General features: G+C 39.3%; 2 protein-coding genes across 2 annotated transcripts; one reads left to right on the top strand and one right to left on the bottom strand.

The window, feature by feature from the left end:
* Positions 1 to 11,042: 11,042 nt before the first annotated feature.
* LOC128711525 (lysosomal thioesterase PPT2 homolog) lies at positions 11,043 to 12,023 on the top strand. The gene is made up of 3 exons (XM_053806405.1): positions 11,043 to 11,177; positions 11,239 to 11,491; positions 11,551 to 12,023. Exons 1-3 carry the CDS (start codon positions 11,043 to 11,045, stop codon positions 12,021 to 12,023), a joined length of 861 nt encoding a protein of 286 aa, XP_053662380.1.
* Positions 12,024 to 13,082: 1,059 nt separating this feature from the next.
* On the bottom strand, positions 13,083 to 14,687 carry LOC128711289 (T-complex protein 1 subunit beta). The gene has a single exon (XM_053806156.1). The coding sequence runs from the start codon at positions 14,685 to 14,687 to the stop codon at positions 13,083 to 13,085; it is 1,605 nt and encodes a 534-aa protein (XP_053662131.1).
* Between the last annotated feature and the right edge of the window lie 5,927 nt (positions 14,688 to 20,614).

Below are 20,614 nucleotides of genomic sequence, written 5' to 3'. Positions count from 1 at the left end.
GGATACACCGGCAGCATAACCATATCGCGTGTGGTGATAAAGGAGGGTACTCAATTGCGAAAAGGCACCCCCGTAATGAACCCTTACCAATAGCGGCGGTATGTAATATAACACTTTTTTTGTACAATGGATCATATATGTCAAACGTTAGACGATAGCGTAAAAGCTTGCTACTGGGCAACAAAACATAAAGGATGTCTGACCGCACAGCAGAACAGTTGTAACGATCTTCTTCCGTCTCGTGGAGGTGTACGAAGTATAACACTGCAGTTAACGTTATATTTTTATTGCTAGTTATAGTTATCGAAGCGTATTGGATCCATCATCTAAAGGCGGGAGCATGTGCATGTTACAAGACGTGCATGAATATGTGTTTTGAATTATTACTTACTGCGAATTTTATAGCAAAAAAAAGGCTTCTAAATAGCGTCGTATGACAAAACATTTCTTATTCATGCTGCAAAACGAGCAATTGATATCGTTCTGTTTTTCTTTAACAATTTCCTCACTTCCAACTTTTTTTTTTGCAAAATTTTGTATTTTTCTTACAATTTCTTGGTAATTGAACTGTTAATGCATTTATAACCGCTATTAAACTTTATTGTTCCGTAAACAAAAACTGTTAAATACGTTATCTTTGGTTTCCGTTTAGCGGTTTTAAATTATTCTTTTTCTTATCGCCTCTTTACATGTACTAGTAGTAAATGAGGTTTGTGAGGTTACGAAATGACACTAAATTGCCGTTTGCAATTAGACAATACAGTGACAACAACGTTTCAGTTCACTTGGTGTTGTGGACTCACCAAACAAATGGGAGCGGTAAAGAAACAGTAAGCGGTTAAAACGTCCTCCCGGATACCAAATAGTTTGTATGCATTGTTTTCGAATTGTTTCTTTGAAGCAAACATCGATGTAGCTATACTACATATAGAACCAATAAGTGAACGAAGACGAATACGAAGTGTATCAATTGTTTGCAAAATGTGCAACCAAAAAGACCACAAGAAGATTACAAGAGTTTACTTTAAGTAATCAAACAACAACAACAAAAAAAACATTTATCGTAAAGTAAAACTTGTCACGAAACAAAAGACGAACGGCAATGTAAATTGCTACTATCATATTAGCGTACGTTTAGTTAGTAAAGTTAATTGTATGTTGTGTTTTATTTTTATGTTCTTTCTTAGCTTTATCAAACTCTCTGTAGACAACAAGACGACAAAAGCGCGCGTATATGTTATCATCGTTAACTAACCACGAGTTTCTGGTGTGGCTCAGCATAATGAATGCCACCACACAAAAACGGTGTAACACAACCACCGTTACTAGTTCTGTTTTTGGTAGATGTTTCTATAATTTGATTGCTTTTATTTGTCTTGTCGGGGCAGTTTTCGGGGACTTTCTCGATCGAGCAACTGCTGTGTGCCAACTGGCAGAACGTGGTGAAAACAACTGCAACAAAACCACACGCAACCGACGTCGTCATTCAATCAACCACCACCACCATCGTATGGTTGATTTTGGCGCTTTCTACATTTGACCAACATTTCCAGAAGTTTGGGCTTTCGATTCGAATGGTGACGACTGGCTGCGACTGGAGTGCGCTAGGAATATTTTTTTTGCTCTTTGTTATTGTCTCCATCCGTAAGTAATTGGTGGTCGGAATGGAACCATCCGAATTTACGGCAAAAATTCACAAACGTAAATAAAACACCAAAAAACAACACGCACCACGTACCAACATTTTGCTGCATAGGGGACAATTTTCGGTGTGTTCCTGATTGGAATGAATTCTCGACGCAATGGTTTCCTGTGAGCGACATCGGTCGGACAGACGGTGAGAGAGAGAGGATAGGGAAAAGGAATAGAATACTTTTTCACGAGGTGTACCAACCCACCTGTATGAGCAGGAAGTTGTCCCTGGTAATTCAAGAGTTGAGGAAAAGTTTCCGAATACAGACGCTGTTGTTGGAAAATTAACTTTTCCACCTTGCGAATGTGAAGACTTGAAAGTTGAAATGTACATTGAAACACAGTTGTGCAGATAGAACACATATGAATGGAGCTGTAGTCTTTTTTCTTTGCTCTAAGATGTGCAAGTTACCTTGCCGAAAAATGGAACAAGATGGTTTGGTGGAATCGTTTCTGGGATGGGTGTTTGTGGTGTGGATTGCGATTGCGGAAAAGATAGGACAAAGAAAGCAAGGAAAAGTTGAAAGCTAAAAATCAAATGTAGCATAAATGTATAAGACGGGAGAACGGTGGTAGCAGGTTTCAAGATTCAACGTTCTTCTACTGAGCAATCAAGTTGAGACACCGCACAAAAAAAGACATAAACGTGTTAAGCTGTGAAAGTGCGACTAAGAAAAAGTGAGCCGAGTGGGCGATTAATTCACAAAAAAAGGGGAACCGCCTGGTAGCAAGAACAAAACACACACAAAAGAACAGGAAGCAATGGAAATCTACCAAGACCTGGCTTTATAAAAAGCCGATGAACTATGCTCTATAGCTTTAGCGTATTTTGGTAGCAGGAAGTAAGGAAAACTATCCATCATCGAGCCGTAGTCGAACCGAGCAGCAGTAGGAAGTTCTCGATCGGAACTTCACTCGCAAATGTATGCAAAGGAAATGAAAATTCCTTTCCACCGTGTCTTTTGCACACTGACAGGCACTATTTTTCTCTCTTTTCCATCCGTTTTCCCAACGAAAGCTACGTTTTCTGATTGTCCCAGAGGCCAGGTGTGGAAAGCGTATCATTCTGTGCTAAATTTACAGTTACGAAATCCTAAAGTTATTTGAAAATCATGATTTGCAACCGGAAACGATCGACGGTAATGATATTTGTTTGTGCTCTTTTGCAGAACAGAACGTAGGGAAAAAGTGCATCAGCTAACCGAAGGATTTAAAAAAAATCAAAATCGAAGTGCATTTTTCTTTTATTGCAAACAAAATGGTTGGGAGAGACAGTGCAAATCCGTTAACCGGCATAGTCGTGTGTCATTTTTATACAATTATACTAGCCGTAAAGCTAGCCATTTTGCATACGTGGTTGGCAAGTTTATTATTCTTCTCTTCATTCGCTCTTTCATTCGTATTCGTATGTTTACGACAGGGAGATCATGTAAACGACAAAAGACACATTTTCTAATCATTCAATTTTAATATTTTCTTCTCGTGTTAAATTTGTTAGTGGTTTTGTATGTTTTTTCTTCTTCTAAAGAAATAAGATTCTTCTCAGCTCTACTACGAGCTCTTTTCTAGTGTTTAGTTAGTATGTTCTGTGTTTGGAATTAGCATGTTAGTATGTTCATTATCTCCTCTTTTTCTATGTTTTTTATGTTGTGCATTGCCTGTATATGTACTTTATGTGTTTAATGCGTATAGACGACGATGTTATGTTACTTATCTAAATGTTTTATTTAATATGATTTTATTTAGTTTACTCGGTGTTACAACTATCACCATTCAACAATTTCATGTGGCATTCAACTAGGAAAAAAATGGGATTCACTATATGTGCAAAAATACAACAGACAACAATGCAGGAACATTCAGTTTAGTTTATTTATAAATGGAAACTTATTCATTTTTTATATTTTAAAAATTAGGTTTATTACTTGTGTGGTTATCAAATACGGTTGTAACAGAAATATTATAATTTTCTTTGCTTTAAAATGTCGCTTTTACTTCCTTTGTGTCCTCTTTCAAACAGACGAATGCAGAATTCTTCATTAATTTTTTATTAGATCCATTTCTGATTGTTCGTTTTTCAATTTTGTTTGTTTTTAACGTTTCTTTTCCTTTTTTAACCAAATAGGTTAATATTATTTCTTACTTGTTTTATTCTTCAATATTTTCTCTTTTCCGTGCCACTCTTAGTTATAATTTTCGTAACCTATCTTAATTTAAAAGCTGATTCGTGTTTAAACATTTTGTAATTTTGTTGCTCATCGATATTAATGAATAAAAAACAAAAACAGTAAAAAAAAACAAACCCAAACATACGATCACCTTTTACACCCTCCTCCATCAGTTACAATACACAGGAAAAATGATGACTGCGTGGAAAATAACGTAAAAACCAAACTCCCTAAATATCAATCTTTGCCCCAACTCCAAGCCAATTAATTCTCCGAAATTCGTTCAATTGTATGGAGTTTTTTTCTGCTCTTTTGTTGTTGTTAAAAAACGACCAACTCCCGAAAAAAAAACCCGTACAAGAACCCATAAAACTTAACCGCCGCACGCACTCACACACCGACTACGGTGGTTGGTTTGTGATTGGTATAATCAAAGGATTTGCTGCCAAAAAAAAAAAAGGCACGGGGAAATCAGGAAACAGCAAAACGATAAAGAATTGGGCTTGTGGAATTTTCAATTAACAATCCAGTATCCGCCCGTTTTCCGGAAAACGCTTTCGCTTACATCGAAATGTTTATCCTGGCGTCGAAGACTCGGGTTTTCATTCTGATCTTCCTGTGGCTGGGACGCTGTGGACAGTCCTGGACAAAAAGAGAAGAAAAATCTTCCCAAAATTGATGGTAAAGTTGATGATGGCGGTGATTGGATTGGTATAATTTTTGTTTCCATTTGCGTTGTTCCATTTCTTTCTTTTCTGTTGCTGTTTGTAGCTGTTTTCTTTTACTTCGGACCTCATCTATCCTGCCTATTTTTTATTTGTTTGCTAATAGACAACAGACACAAAACGCAACAATCAATCGATGCCCTACCACCATCAAATGGGGATCATCGTACTTATGCCGCATGTTTTCTTTTCGTGGCTTTTTCCCATTTTCCCTGGGCTTTCCCATGGCTTAGTTGTGGCATTTCGCTCGACATCCGAAAATTCCTTCCCCAATTATTCAATTATCAGGCATTTCCTTTTGCTGCGTGTGTTGGCGATTTTTTGGCCCATTCTTCGGTTCGATCTTCCATTTCCCCGGGGGTGAGTCTTTCCATGAACATTCTTGTTGTTGTTTGTTTTGGTTTGCGCTTTCCGCACAAAATACCAACCGAAAGTAACCTTTCCCGAACGGTACATCCTTCTTACCAGGATAATCCAGTTTAGCGATAGTGCTGCCTTTTTGATGTCCTGTTTGCCACGTCAGGCCGTTCGCGCGAAGAATGAAATGGGCTAAAACCGGAACAGGACTTCATTTTGCTTATGTGTCGAACTCTGCTGGTGCGGTTCATTGATTCGACCGTGTAAACTGCCGATCCGGTATGTCATTTTGAAGTCGGGGAGGTAATTGGTTTTGAGCATCTCTTGGTGACACAGGGTGACACCTAGTTCTATTTGAATCTTAAGCCTGTAAGATAGTGCGATCAAACGATCGTTTCTTGTGAACGGTTAGATTTGTCTGCAGAAGTGATAAGAAATCGTAAAGAGTTTCTCTAATCCATTTCGACATCGATGCTGAAAGCCGTGGTTTTCGACTCCCCAGACAGAATCGTTTATCAACTTCGGTGCTCCGAGCTACTCTCAACTACTCCGAATTACTTCGGACTGCTTTGACATTGACTTCGCTGGTCTGGACTACTGTGAGTACCACGGATCGTGATTGTCGTGATCTAGATATTTTGTGTGGAAACTGGTATTAACCCCCTTTTACTGATAATGGATTTCAGTTAATAAGGACTTGACTTTCGAATGTGTCAGCGTCAGATTCATTCAACCACCGGAAAAAAATAAACCTTATTTCCCGGAGTCCCCATCACTAAGTGCTCTTCTATTCCGATTTACAAATTTTTCTTTCCATCAATGGTGTGTGATTACCCTGTGTGGTTCGCCTTTTACCTTCATTTTAATCCACTCAAATATAATCCCTTCAGCTTCATAAGTCCAGAGCGCGGTCCATTTTAGCTTTTTCCCATTTGACCGTCTCGCGCAGCGAAAGGAAATCCGTTTCCCGATGGCAATAGGATATTTGCTGTGTTTGCGCAATTTTCGTACGGTGACATCGCTCCGAGCTTCCGTTCCTGCTTTCACGGAATCGGTTGGTTTGTTTGCATTTGTTTTTCTTTTTTTGTTTTTTTGTTTGCCCATCCAGTTCGTTGCTCCGTGTTGTGGTTGCTGTGGAATGGGGGGGTATGGATCGTATCTGCGTCCGTGACTCCTTCGTGTCTGCTGTGTCCGCCGCGGTTCCATTCGCTTCCCCATTTTAGGGGGCGAACAGGCGCACAGGAAATTGAAAAGCGATTATCATCAGAAACGTCAGGACCTTCAAATAAAAAGTGGAAGTCAAAAAAAAAACACACATACACACCCGATTCGCTTTTAGGTTTTTCCCCCATCACTTACTGTGCAACGTGTCGTTTGAGGTGCCATTTCCGGCAAAAAATGTTGGAAGCAGTTCGTAATCGAAGAGGGAGACATAAAAACTGGTCACGTCACGTGAAAATCAAGACAGGCCAAATCGTTGAAAGATTGATTAATATTTGGTTCAATGCAACAAAGAAGCAACTACAACAAAAAAGCACCCACAACCAGAACCATCAACATTCATGCTTGAACCCAATTGCCACGACCACTTCCGACCAATTCCGAGAGCTTGGTTTATTTGGAGGCTAAAAATAGCGAGCGTGGAAATTGTGTGGAAAATGACCGGAATCACAGCATTCAAGAAGCGGAAGGTATTGTGTGAGATCTTTGTGCCTGTCTGTCCGTTACAAAAATTGTCAACCACGGTTCTTAATTCGTATGTTTGCATTCCGTTTTTCTCACTTCCCTTTCTTTTGATATTTTTATCAGTTAAAAGCTTTCCCGCAATGAAATACAGAGCGTTTACAAAAGGCGTAATAGAAAAAAAGCAACCAAGACAAGAAAGTCATGGAAGTACATTCGTGAAGTCTCATAAGGAATACACAATTTAAACACTAAACGGTGGTTGAAAGTGTGAAACAGTGGAAAGTGGAAAGAAAAATGATCTGTGCCTTTTCTGTAGCAAAGCGTAGGTGTGTGTGAGAAAGTATGAAAAATTGACGAGAGGAAAACAACAAGTTAATAAACGAGTTGAGGAAGATGAAAAACAAAAGAAGGCAAAAACCAGCAAAGCAAGTAGTGGTAGCAGCTAGAATTAAGACCGGTTTATATCGATTCAAACTTTCGTAACATAGTATTAAGCAACTCGCAAAGAAACAAAAACAAAAGTAACAAACTGGTTCGGTAAGTATATGGAACCAATGGTGTTTAGAATAAACTAATGGAGTAGCACAAAAGACATCAACAGGAACAGACACAAAACAGTCAACGTATCATCAAAAGCATCAGCAACCGGTGCGGTATCGATGCCGTTCGGAATGTTCAACAATAAAACAGAATGGAAATGAAAATGGGGAAATTGATGTCAAAAATGTACAATAAAAACAACATTTCCAGGCGCCGAATAAGAAGTAAAATAATGTTATATTGAAGAAAAGTTGTATAATTTGCATCCACGTCCATTTGCTGCCAATGATGGTGCTGATGGATGGAACTTACACTAAGCTACTAGCGACTAAATTTCATTAGTTATAATCACGCGCATCGTAACAATAAAAAGTATATAATTGAAACGTCATAGTGATTGTTGCCACATATTTCTTAAACATAAATGCGCCTCCGTTTCTAATGATTGCATGTAAGTTTAATACAACGCTATATAGGTACATTTTTAAAACAGCATAATAATTCTACTCTGGTTTTTGAGAAAAAAAAGCGAACAAAAAGTACACAGATAAACTATGGAAACGGAAACAATAAAAGAACGATAAGTAGAGCATTTAAAACAAACGGAAACACAATAACCAAGTGAATCAATGCACACAAGCAAGCAACATGGTCGACGACAGATGGGACACGCGGATGAAGGAAGGATTTGTTATTTATAGTGGATGCAGGCTTACAAAATAGTTACAAATAAACTAACGTGTTTCATCTTTGAACTATCATCCAAAACGTAGCGTAAGGAATATTTAAAGAATGGAACGATTGATACCTGTTTTTTGCTGAGTTTGGTTTTGCTTTTAGGATCAGTGTTCTACAAGTTGTCTTTAGAACATTCACTGTAACGAAAAATTTGGTTAAAGTAGCATAAATCGAAGAAAAACCCCTTGAAATGTTGTGTAGAATGCTGAAAATATTTAATGTTAAATCAAGTTTTTGTTCTCGTTAAACCAATTGTTGAGCCTAACAATTGATTGTGGCCAGTGTAGGCGATGAATAATTCCATAGGTTGCCCCAATGTACCTTTTTTAAACCATTATTCTAAATTGCTCTTGAACGCCCATCAATACCACTTAAACCCTAAAGAAAAACCTTTTTTTTAAACAAATTTGCTATAAAATTGAATTAGAATTTATTTATGTTTTTCCATATTCATTTTATTTTCTTATTCCTTTTCTATTTCCTTTTCTTATGTCATGTTCTTTTTTTAGATTTTCGGTACTTTTTTAAATATTTGAATAGATAATTCATGTTATTATTTAATACTTTCACTACTTAAGATTACTATTACCTTCCTTACTCGCTATAAGAAATAATTATATCAAACTTGCAGATCAAATTTGGTACTCTGTGTGTGCATTTTGAAACATGTTACTTAAAACTTAAAACTCAAAAAATAATCATCAAAAGCTTTAAAGGGGACAGAGAAAACAAAAATAGAACCATACAATGATTCAACAGTCATGAAAATGAGATGAATAAACCATAGCACTTTCAAGAGATAGAAGCATTTAAAAAAAAAATGAAGAATCAAAATAACAACTTGGAAATGATGCTGTGTAGCCAAAAACATCAATTTGACTAGTGCTACATCTTGCCAATGAAAGAGGTGGTAACTAACAGGATCAAAATACAAATATACTACATAGCTATTATACCGTTACTACCAACATTCAAAATAATCATTACTCATCGAGCTTTTTAAATGTAATACCTAAATAGCGAACGTTTCATCGCTTGGATTAAACGTTGGAACGCTCAATAGCTCATGGGGTTCTTCTTAAACATATGAAGTTTAAATAAAAAAACAAATCCACATGGAATTTAAAAAATTTCTTTTATTTTACATAGTTTATTTGCTTATTGAAAAAGTTTCGATTGTACGTAATTGTATTATTATTTTTAGTTAAAAAAATCCTGGCAAGCAGAGAAATTCTTCGCATTGATTATTATCAGATCAGAAATAGCGGAATTATCAGATTGTTCTACCTGTTCAAGCAGTTTAAAGAGTATCAAGTTTGTTATTTTATCAAATACCAAGTTTTAAATCACGATATTTGCTTTCATTTTGAAATCTACTAGCATTAAAAGAATTAAAATCAAAACAGTAACAAATCCTAAAACTAAAACATGACATTAGCCGACAGATGATAAAGAGATTTACATAAAAAAGGAGAAAACAGAAAAGGGAGCTAAAAATATGTACTCTTCATGAAACGTAACGACAAAGAAAACAAAAAAATATTAAACTTCAAATATATAAAGTAGTGTGTCTTTTTTATAGAATAGCCAGAGAGATAACAAAACACCCGACATGATCAATACAAGACACTACCATTGAAGTAGTATCAGGCTCTTATAGTTGGGAATAGTGATAATACAAGATCAGCATAGGTAATGTAAATAGAACAACCGAAAGTATCGATGCTACACTAGTAAAAGCTACAGCATGGAACAAACGATACGTAGAACAAATGGGAGAAAAACAGCAAAGAGTTTGCGAAACTTCATATGTAATACAACGTCGGTAAAAAGGTGTCAACAATGTACGGTGAAACGCTTCATAATTTTTCCATTACAATGTACATCTTGAACACTGTTCGATTGCGATATTATTCATGCAGTTATTCCAAATAACTTTGTTTTAAGTAGACAAGTGTGCAAGGTGCGCGGGTAAACACTCCCTAACCAGCTGCTACAATAATGTTAAAGAAGGAAAGCGATTGCCCATTGTACGGAGATGTTGGATTATATCAACCAAAAGCTCGTACCAGCGTGTGCGAAAACAGGATAATGGAATGGAATATTTTGTAACTTTTGGAAAATAACTGAAATAAAATAACATATCTGCACAAGAAACTGTTCTTACTTCTTACCATGGTGTTGGTTTGCAATGTATAATGGATAACTATCTGTTAGATTCATATTACATTCATTCAAAAGCACGATCCAGCGAAAATTTGAACCCAGACCGGGTTGTGTGGTGAATTGTGTACTTTACTGTTTGTGCTATTATTATGCTATTGCAGCGATTCAGCAGCGTTAAAGCAGCGCTCCTACAGCACCTGCAACGATGTGAACTATGGAAGCAATAACAATCACATTTCAAAAATGTAAAACGTGGCGTTTTAAACGCGGCACATTTATCTAGTTTTTGAAGGGTTTGATTTGTATCGACCGTTAAGATTTCAAAATCTTTCACATGAAATATTTCATGAAACAAGGGAAACATTTTCTCTTTCAAAAATGTTCGGTGTAGTGGCAATATTTTGATAAATATTGTGATTTATCAAGCGCGTTGTTTGAATGTTTGCCAATTTAATTGCAATTGCTCTATTTTCATCACTTTAAGGCATTGGATAAATGAAAAAATCATCAATTTCATTCAATAATAAATTTCCCTTTTCGAATAGTTGTCTTATTACAACACTTGGACATGGTACCTTAGACGACCGTGTATAGTGAAACTCACACACTGACAGAGCAAACCAAAACAAAGGCTCACGCTATGTGACGCAGGAAATTAAACGGAACACAGGCAATTTAACGCAATTGTTCCGGAATAATTGGATAAAGCAGGGGAAAATTCGTAGTACAGCGAGTTAAACATTCTACACAAACTTCGAAACACATCACATAAGGAAAACAATAGTATGTGATTGTCTAAACCGTCTTGCAGTGAGTAATTTGTGGGTTCCTTTTTATTACAATTGAACCAATTAAATGTTTTTACTTGCAGGAAACTGATAAACAACGGAGTAAAACATCGAACCCGTGCCTTCGTAATTAGCTCATAAAATTGTACTATCAACAGGGAAGTGTTCTGTTATCGCAGAAAATGTTCGCAGCACTGTGTGTAACTGTATTGATATTAAAAACAAGCCTAATAATGGCTTATCGACCAATTTTCATCTATCATGGCATTCTCACCGGTGCAGATAGTATGAATCACTTGGTGGAACGGATTCAGGAGGTATGTATAGTGCGGAGCGCAACTTTGGGGACTGATACTAATTTAATTATCGCGCCCGCAGATTCATCCAGATACGGTGGTGTACAACTTTCAACGGTTCGGTGGATGGTCTAGCTTGGAAAATGCCTGGCATCAGGTGTTGGAAGCTCAGACCAATCTAAAAGCTATCTGTGATCTACATCCCGAAGAGGGCATCAACATGATTGGCTATTCTCAGGGGGGCCTTCTCGGACGAGCGGTTCTTCAAACATATCCGGACCATTGCGTTAAAACGTTTATCTCACTAAGCTCACCACAGGCTGGTCAATTTGGAGGTAATTAACTACGATTGGGTCGATTACCAACATCTCTTATCGAAATCTTCCTGTTTTAGATGACTTTTTACATTTAATATTCCCCGCGTTGGTTGCTAAAACGGCTTACGAGCTATTTTACACGTACGTGGGGCAGCACACGTCTGTGGCCAACTACTGGAACGATCCACACCACCAGGAGCTGTTCGAGCAGTTTAGCATCTTCCTGCCGTACGTAAATAATCGCATTTTGTCCGTAAATTCTACGCAATTCCGTGACACGCTCATGCGGCTGGACCGGTTGGTGTTGATCGGTGGACCGGACGATGGCGTTATTACACCGTGGGAATCTAGTCATTTCAGCTTTTATAATCAAACGTACGATGTGGTACCGTTGCATGAAAGTGAAATTTATACTGAGGATTTAATAGGACTGAAAACTCTCGAAGAAAGTGGCCGGTTGCACATAATAGTGCGAGAAAACGTACATCACTATCAGTGGCATCGTAAGAATGATGTGATTGATAGTGTTATTTTGCCTTATTTGGACTAGTATAAGGACACTCATTAGTGCACGGGTTTTAAAAGAATACATTAAACTAAATGTTACCTTTTTCTAGTGACTAGGTACAATGGGTTCGCAAGAATTGAGCACATATTGTTTTTGGCGTAACACAAATGATATTATGTAGGTAGAATATGAGAGGGATTTAGAAGCTTTATAGTTGCAATTAATATAAGGCTGATTTTGTCAATGTTTTAATACAGCAGGAGACACATACGACGGTGCCCACTATTAATATGATCTTTACGATGTTCAGGACAATAAAATGAATAAGTTGAACAAATTGTGTTCCATAGTATCTGTATTGTTGATCTAAATACATAATGTCTGAAGGACTGGATTGAGGGATGGACAATTTTAGTAATGCATATTATCAAACTCGGAGAACGATCGCTAGTGCAAGTGAGAAAGATGACATGTAAAGCATCCTTCATCTCTCTCAAACTCTTCGTCGGCTTGCAGGAAATTCCATACCAGATACCAGACCATCTTGAACATAAGAAGATAATATTAATTCCCATCCTGCGTGCATATACAGGGTGTTCAGGATAAATTTGGCAATTTTGTAAGGAAAAACGAAAAAGGAACTTCCTCCACCCTGGCCGTCAGCTGACAATGGTAATGGTCACGAGCACAACCGCATATGAATTGTCTTCTTTCATATTCATCTAAACTCAACCTTATCTTATCAAATAGATAGTTATTAAATGATTTTATTCGTTTTCCTTGCGCCGGACAGAGTATTCCTTAACGCAGATGCTCCCTCAAAGGGGCAAACATGTTTGTAAGTGTGTGTTAAACGTCCTTTTACAATATGAAGGCAATTGAAGTGAGTCCACGATATGGAACTGGGGGTTAATACGATACGCGTGCAAAGAAAAAGGATGAGAGCGTTAATAAAGCAATGATGCAAATGATGACACCAGCCATGCTACGAGATGCAATGGAGTCTGATCGAACGGTGCACAAAAACGTAAAGGAGATGGTATAAAATGAACGGAAACAAATGCACGAAGATTCCGACGAAGATCGCGGTGAGCTGTGCTTCTAGCAATAGCCACGATCCGGTACGCGACGGCGTGGAGCACTCTTTAAGATGTTGTCCACACGCAGAATCATTTCGGCCGCCTCGGCAGCCGACATTAGCACCTGTCGCTTAACGGCAAACGATTCCGTGATGCCCAGCTCCTTCATGCAGCCCACTTTACCGCCGGTCATGTCCAGACCCATCGTGTTTTTGCCCTGCGAATGTGCGGCCCGCAGTTCCGACACCAGCTGGGCCGAGTCGTACCCGGCATTGTCAGCGATAATCGTCGGAAGCTGCATCAGGGCACGGCCAAACGATTCGATAGCCATCGATTCCTTGCCGGCAGTTTCGGCGGCTAGTTTGAAGACGGCCGTTGCCATTAGCGTCTCGGAGCAACCGCCTCCATAAACAACACGCGATTCCTTCACGGTAGCGGCCAGGACACAAAGTGCATCGTGCAACGAACGTTCTGCCTCGTCGATGATCTGCTGTGTCGCACCACGGATGACAACCGTACAAGCTTCACCGAGTTGGACACCCGAGAAGCGCAACAGTGTGTCTTCACCGATCATTACCTGTTCGATCAGGTCGCATTTGCCCAACTTCACCAGATTGGGATTATCAAACGTGGACACAATTTCACCTCCAGTCACAAGAGCCAACCGTTCGATACCGTCGAAATCGGCATGCTCAATTGCCATCACGCCCGCATCGGCAAACAGCTGCTCCGGGTAGTTGTAGATCAGCTGACGGTTGATAAACACGTTGATGTTGTGCGATAGGATCTTTTCAACCTTTTGTTTCATCTTTTCCTTCTCGGCCACCTCCAGCTCGGCAATCTTCGACATCGAGTCCACCTTTATGGAGGAACCGAAAACCTTAATCTTATCCGTGTCCATCGGTGTGTTGGCGATCAGAATGTTGGCGTTCTTCACCGTCTTCGGTTGATGGACACCGGGTTTTTTGTCCAGCAGGAAACCATCGTCCAGGAACGATTCCTCCAAACAACCGCCGAGTTTCTTAATGCGTTGGATCGCCGTTAGTGAACCGGATCCCTTCAGACGCAATACCGCATCAACAGCCAGCTTTGCGAATTGTTCCTTGTGCTGGGACAGAATCTTCGAGCTCAGTGTTGTACGGGCAATGTTTAGCAAATCTTCCCGGAAACGTTCCTGGTTGGCTGAGTTGTCGGTGGCAGCTCCTTGCAGTGCGGTACGAGCCACTTCCGTCGCCTGACGCCATCCGGCAACAATCGTCTGTGGGTGGAGCTTCTGTTCCACCAGTTTCTCCGCCTCCCGTATCAGCTCGGCGGCAAACACCGTGACGGATGTGGTACCATCTCCAACTTCGTCGTCCTGCACTCGTGACATATCGACGAGAATTTTCGCTGCCGGGTTGTCCACACCGACCGCACGCAGAATCGTCGCCCCATCGTTCGTTACCTCAATCTGTCCCGCATTGCGACCATTTGCGACCAATATCTTGTCCATACCCTTCGGACCGAGGGTGCTTTTCACGAGGTCTCCGATGGCGATGGCGCCCACAAACGAGGACAGACGGGCAATTTCGCCCTTTTCCTCCTCGGCTTCATGTTTCAGAATGCGAACCGGATTGAGAGACACCATTGTACGAGCAGGAAAATTACAGCCGGAATTTACCAGAAAACACGCTTCTTCGTCTGAATCACAAGGGGTTGTGGTGAAAGAAAAAAACGAGAAAAGCAATGCGGCGAATTTGACAGCAAACGTCAAACGATGTGAGTTAGGAAGTTCTCAAGCCAGTGTGATAAACGCAGCGTAATGATTGCTAGGAATTCGAACTCGAATTCTGTGCACAGTGGAAAATTCAATTTTTCCATTGTTCAAACCAGGCTTAAAAAGTACGTTATTATTGAAAACGACTCGACGTAATTCCTTGGATATGCAATTATTTACTGATGGAAAATAAAATCATCGTGATTTTTCTAACAAAACTTGTACTAAGAGTTATCTTTAAATTCCGACAACTCTACTCTTACCATCTTCAGTTGTTCAGTGTGCATCATAACAATTAAAAATTGGCACAGTATCCATTATCCATAAATTTCGAATCGCTTAAGATTCTAAAATCTTACGTCGGAAATCATTCCCAGATCGACCGTGCTGCTTTGCTCCAACCACGTGTACATCACGACCACTTTCCGATAGTGATAGCTTTGTTAAAAACGAAGTAGATACCCTAATGTTTTGCTGGTTGTTGTATTATTATTTCCCCTTCCTTACGGTAGATCCTCAGTGTTTTCACTTGACGGTCCTGTAGTCTTCGATCGTCACTATTAAGAGATCATGGAGCCGCCTAGTATCCTATGCATATTACCTACACATGAAGCTTACTACCCAACAAAACAAATAAAAATACAAACATGTGAGAAATTTACATCTTATCAAGAAAAGGAAGATAGTTTTCTTAGTGAGCTAAAGTAATGTTTTTTTTTTTCATGTCTTTATATCTGCAACTCTGAATGCAATTGGTACCCTTCACTATTCTACAAATGCTAAACATAAAACGAAGCCCTTCCTATAGTTACTTCTATTACTATTACTTTATTACATTCCTATTATTTCTTTAGGACTCGGTTGAATGAACAGTGAACGCTTCTCGAAAATGTACAAGTTGAAATCGTGACTGAATTTCACGGATGACACGAAGGCGCAGCACGCCAGGGATTTCAGACTACGAGAAAGTGTCACATTTGGAGAAACATCTGCACACTTTGTGCTGCAGAAAACGCCCTGCTAAGATACATGGGCCAAAAAATTGAAATAAAGCCAATGGAGTTCCGATTTGCATAATAGCTTTATTAAATAGAGCGATATCTGGAATAAAGCTGAAGGGATGATCATTTTATTTCGATGTGGCCCATACACGTAGACGAAAGCGTTCGTCTCCTCGTGATGTTATAGAGCACTGCTATTGAGATGGGTTGCTCCTTTCTAGGGTTCGGTGGGTTAAATATATCATGTCATGTCAGAAACGTTTCGCTGCGGATGAATCTAATTTGTCAATGATACAGTACATGATACGTATGCACAATGCGTTTTAAACTACGCTCTTTACGTTTACAAGAGTCCTTAAGCCAGCTTCTTTGTATCCGACTTATGTCAGCTATCGATTGGAGTACCACAATCATTAATAACTCCAGCAATTGATGAGTTTGTTAATGATTGTGATTATTTCCAATACTCATATCACTTTTCTAGGCGTTCACATTAATTGTCTTTGCAATCATCGGCTTAACATGTATCTCTTGGTCTCTTCACACATTTCGGTTTTAAGTGTTGAGTAGTGATCATTGAAACCACAACAACCACATTTATACGAATTGACCACGAGGTGCCCATGGAATCGTTTCGATACGCAAACCGAAACCATGCCAAACTGTTCCCCAACATTCAATTTCCTAAACGATTTTGAACGGTTTTTGGTTTTTATTTTACAGCACTGGAAACATGGGCCCACTTCTTCCAGCGCCGGAATTGTCCAATCCGCTAGCCAAATGGGTCCCCTTTGGATAACTTCGCAAACGACGACATTTGCAATATCTATAAAGCAATTTATTCCAATACGTACGGCGATTGTTTTTCGCCGTCCGCCGACGATACCCTGCGCATCTTTTCGTTCTCACTTTTTTTAACTTCATACCTTCACGCTGTGGACAATCGGAGCCCCAGTTCCGGTTTGGAAGTGTTCCGTCGAGTGGGTACGGTAGCAATCGGAATACCTTTTTTTTTGTTGTTGCCATTTTCATTCCCTGGTGATGCGCACCAATCCTGAAACCAATCGGATCGAATGTGTTTGCTATTTGCCTTTTTTTTGGCGCTGTTCATCTGAGCATTTAATACTCGGCACTGCGTGTGATGCACTTTCAAAAGAAGAAACACAAATGATTGTAAGCCCACATGGGAATTGATGGATCGGTTTTCCAGGGCAAAGGTTTTCAATTTGCTTTGTCCAATCCGCCAAAAGCTTTGTTGCTTTCAATACCGTCTGTCAAGCGTGATATGCGGCAAGTGAATTATAGTAACTTTCTGCTGGAAAATGACTTTCGGACAAGGTGAAGTTGTATGTGGTATTGATATGTGGTAAGTAGTTAGCTGCTTTAAACTTTATAAAGCTGCTCGAACTATCATTATTAAAACATCAGCTAATGTTATCATTGCTTCTTAAAAATGGTTAAATAATCCTAAACTAACGACCACTCAGTTAGATTTTTTTCTCTTTGAAATTGCAGAGTTCTGAATGAATTATTTACACTAATTTGAAATTAGTTTTCACTTTCCTTATTGAGGATACACTACAGGCTAGATGCAGCAGAACTGTTTCAAAAAGATTCATTAAGAAAGGTCTTCAAAATCTTGTTTCGCTCTCTGTGTATCTTACACTTGTGTGAGTTTATAGGAAAACTTTGACAAATAGGTTAAATTATTTAATCAACTGTCCATCTTTTTCCTAATACATTATACAGTTTCACAAGCAATAGAATATCGCAAAGTATCATAGTGATATATTTTTGGGGGCTCTCTACAAAGATACACATTTGGAGTTCAATTAAATTTGTCCAACAAATGATTAGATCATTCAGAAGGATAATTTACTAGCACTATTTTCTCAATTGCTTAACTTACCTGCTTTCTTTTATGGCCATTTCTCAACATAAAAAGAAAAGATCATGCATCTTGAAAGCATCCTTTCTTTAGGTGTCATTTTATTGAACAAACATTCTGTCAATCGCTAGCCGAATGTGGAAAATCGAGTTTCACCGGTAAAGGTGGAAATGGGTTTCCCATTTAATATTCATATTTCCATTGGGTTAACCGCAACCTGTCAGACTGACCCGCCCAATCACCATGGGCAGCATCGGAGATGCCACTACACTGGTTGATTGGTTGATTTCCAGGATGGCAATATGTTTATGGAACTCTCATGCCCGGTTCTTCGAAAACCCATCCAGGAGTAAGAAAAAACCCCCATGTCGTCTTCGCAAAAGGTTGGTGGCATTCGAAAGACAACCCGGGCACTTCTCATGCTTGTTCGCTTCAATCGCAAAAAAAGGGTTCTCTACTTTCCATTTGCATCAGTTGGCCGCACTGCGGGGAATACACTCCAATGATTGGCAGGGGACAGTTTTCTTTTCAGCGGTGTGACAACGTGTGGGTTCGATGTGTTTGTATCTTGTGAGCCACCTAGAGTCAACGTTGAGTTGAGCACAGCCCCCAGAGACAGAACGATTGGTGCGTTGAAGTCATAAAAAAATGGACGGTTGATTGGTAGAAGTTTGGCTGGTCTTTACTCATGCTGGAATCAAGCGTGTCTTAGAATAAGACGAATGAATTATGAATCCATCACCGTTCAACCCTGTAACGGCGGGATCCTTTTTCCAATAAATTGAAATCGTGTCAAAACGTTTGATGACGAAACTGGCCAGTAAAGGATTATGACGATCATAATTCGAATCTAAATCGAGCAGCCCGTGTGCAATCCTCGACCATTGGAGAGGATATCTTTCAAGATTGCAAATAAAGTAATGATGTTGTGACCGAAGCAGAGAACCTAAGGTAAATTTGATTGGTTTTGATGCTTGATTGAAAATATACACGAGGCCAGGAGATTGATATTCGGCTTCTTTTATGATCGTGTCCTTACTTTTAACTCGACCCGTTCGCCTACCTTTGCCGCAAGAATATGTCATAATTCCTTCGGGGTTTCGACGAATATGAATACGAAAGCATATGAGTATTGGCGGACGTCTTCTAGACGGTTGATATGCCAACTGTCCATCAACGGGAATCATATCACCGACCCGTAACCTACAGCGTGACGTGTATTTGACTTATGTATGTGTTTACATATTTATAGGGGACATAATTTGAGAAGACATTTTTTTGCTTCCCGTGAGATTTTTCACAGCGGCGGTCGTAATAATTTGACTTTGTAAAAATGATCAGAGGAAACCAATCTGCTAATTGGGAGCAACGAACGAAACGAGCTTCTTTCAGTTGTCGTTCAATTAGAGGGTCATAAGTTTAGTGAAATGTTTTATATTTTTATGTGACGTACATCCCAACCGAATCGGTCGGAGAGCGCCACCGAAGAAAGTAAAAAATTGCTCTAAGTCTCTTGGCCTCTTAAGGCTCTAGAAAGTTCTAATCAAACTCTGGAACTTCGACTTCGACTTCAAGGGATTCAAGCCCCATTTATTTGTACCATTCGGTATGGTAGGAAATTATTGACCATCAGCTTGCACGTTGCTAATCTGGTCAACGACGTCGCGATCAGATCGATACGATCAATGTGCACTTTACCTGGATAAAGAGGAAAATAACTACAAATTATCATTCCTGCTCGGGTTCCATTTGTTGACGACTCTTTGTCTGTGAAGAAATCAAACTATGATCTATGTAATATATTACAAACTTAAATACTTCAAGGGACTTATTGTAACAACACAGGTAATTCTATGTCACATCTTGCATTAAAATCGTTTTACATGGGAATAAAACAATAAAAATTTTACCCTGTTTCCTTTTTGAAATTCACCTTTGTGCAATAATTTACTTGCAAACGCACTTGAAACTTATTCTAATTTTTGTTTAAACGTTCTCCTTTGTTTCATCGTTGTACTACCATTCCAGTCCTGTTTAGCTATTAAATGACAATTTGAGTTCCTCAATGCGGCATATCAAAACATTTCAGGCCCTGGGAATACAGTTACGCCACCAGCATCTCAATGCACTCTTGGGATGATTGTGGGAGAAAACTTTTGCTTTGTTTTTAACGAGCCTTCCACCTTCTTGCAAGATGTTTGCAGTGCAATACACCTATAGCCAAAGATGTGATTACTCCTTCGAGCTTGCTAGTGAAAACCACATCTCCTTAGGGACGGAGATCAAACTTCAGTACCGTCTCCAGTCACAGCACCTTCCAGCAGAGGAAGGTAAATTTGAAAAGTATTGCCATTGGGGCTAACCGAAGTAGCACACCGCTGCATACCGTGAGCTTATTATTGCTGCTGAAGACGTTTTCATTTGCTCAAAATTTACATTATTATTACTTGCAGAAAAGTCTCTTCGTTGTGCTACACATCGTACCCTTTGTTTTAGGTGAGAAAGGAAGTTTAATTGAAGTATGATGGAGTGAACTGCGGGAACTTTGTGTCGTAGATTAAACTTCATACCGGTTTGAAATTGGCCGGGATTGGACTTTGGAAGAAGATGAATTGCGATAACAAGCAAAAATAAAGGTAGATCTTTCATCTCAAAAACGTACACTTCAAGCAGCAGGGTTATATTTTGGGGTAAATTTCACAACCCAAGCATAATCCTTTCACTCGTTTGCCTTGGACGGTACTCCAATGCGGCAAAATGGTAAACACGAATGTACACCGGGATGCAAATTATGAAGACGTTCGTGCGTTCGTGTGTCAGTTCTTTTTGTTTCACCGGGAAAGCGAGGAACTTGATCCACAAACAATAATAACGGTGTGTGCATGGTTTAATGCAGCACGTCGGTAGCA

This window comes from Anopheles marshallii, chromosome 3 (assembly GCF_943734725.1).
Source record: "Anopheles marshallii chromosome 3, idAnoMarsDA_429_01, whole genome shotgun sequence".
NCBI lineage: Eukaryota > Metazoa > Arthropoda > Insecta > Diptera > Culicidae > Anopheles > Anopheles marshallii.
This window is presented reverse-complemented; position numbering and strand designations above follow the sequence as displayed.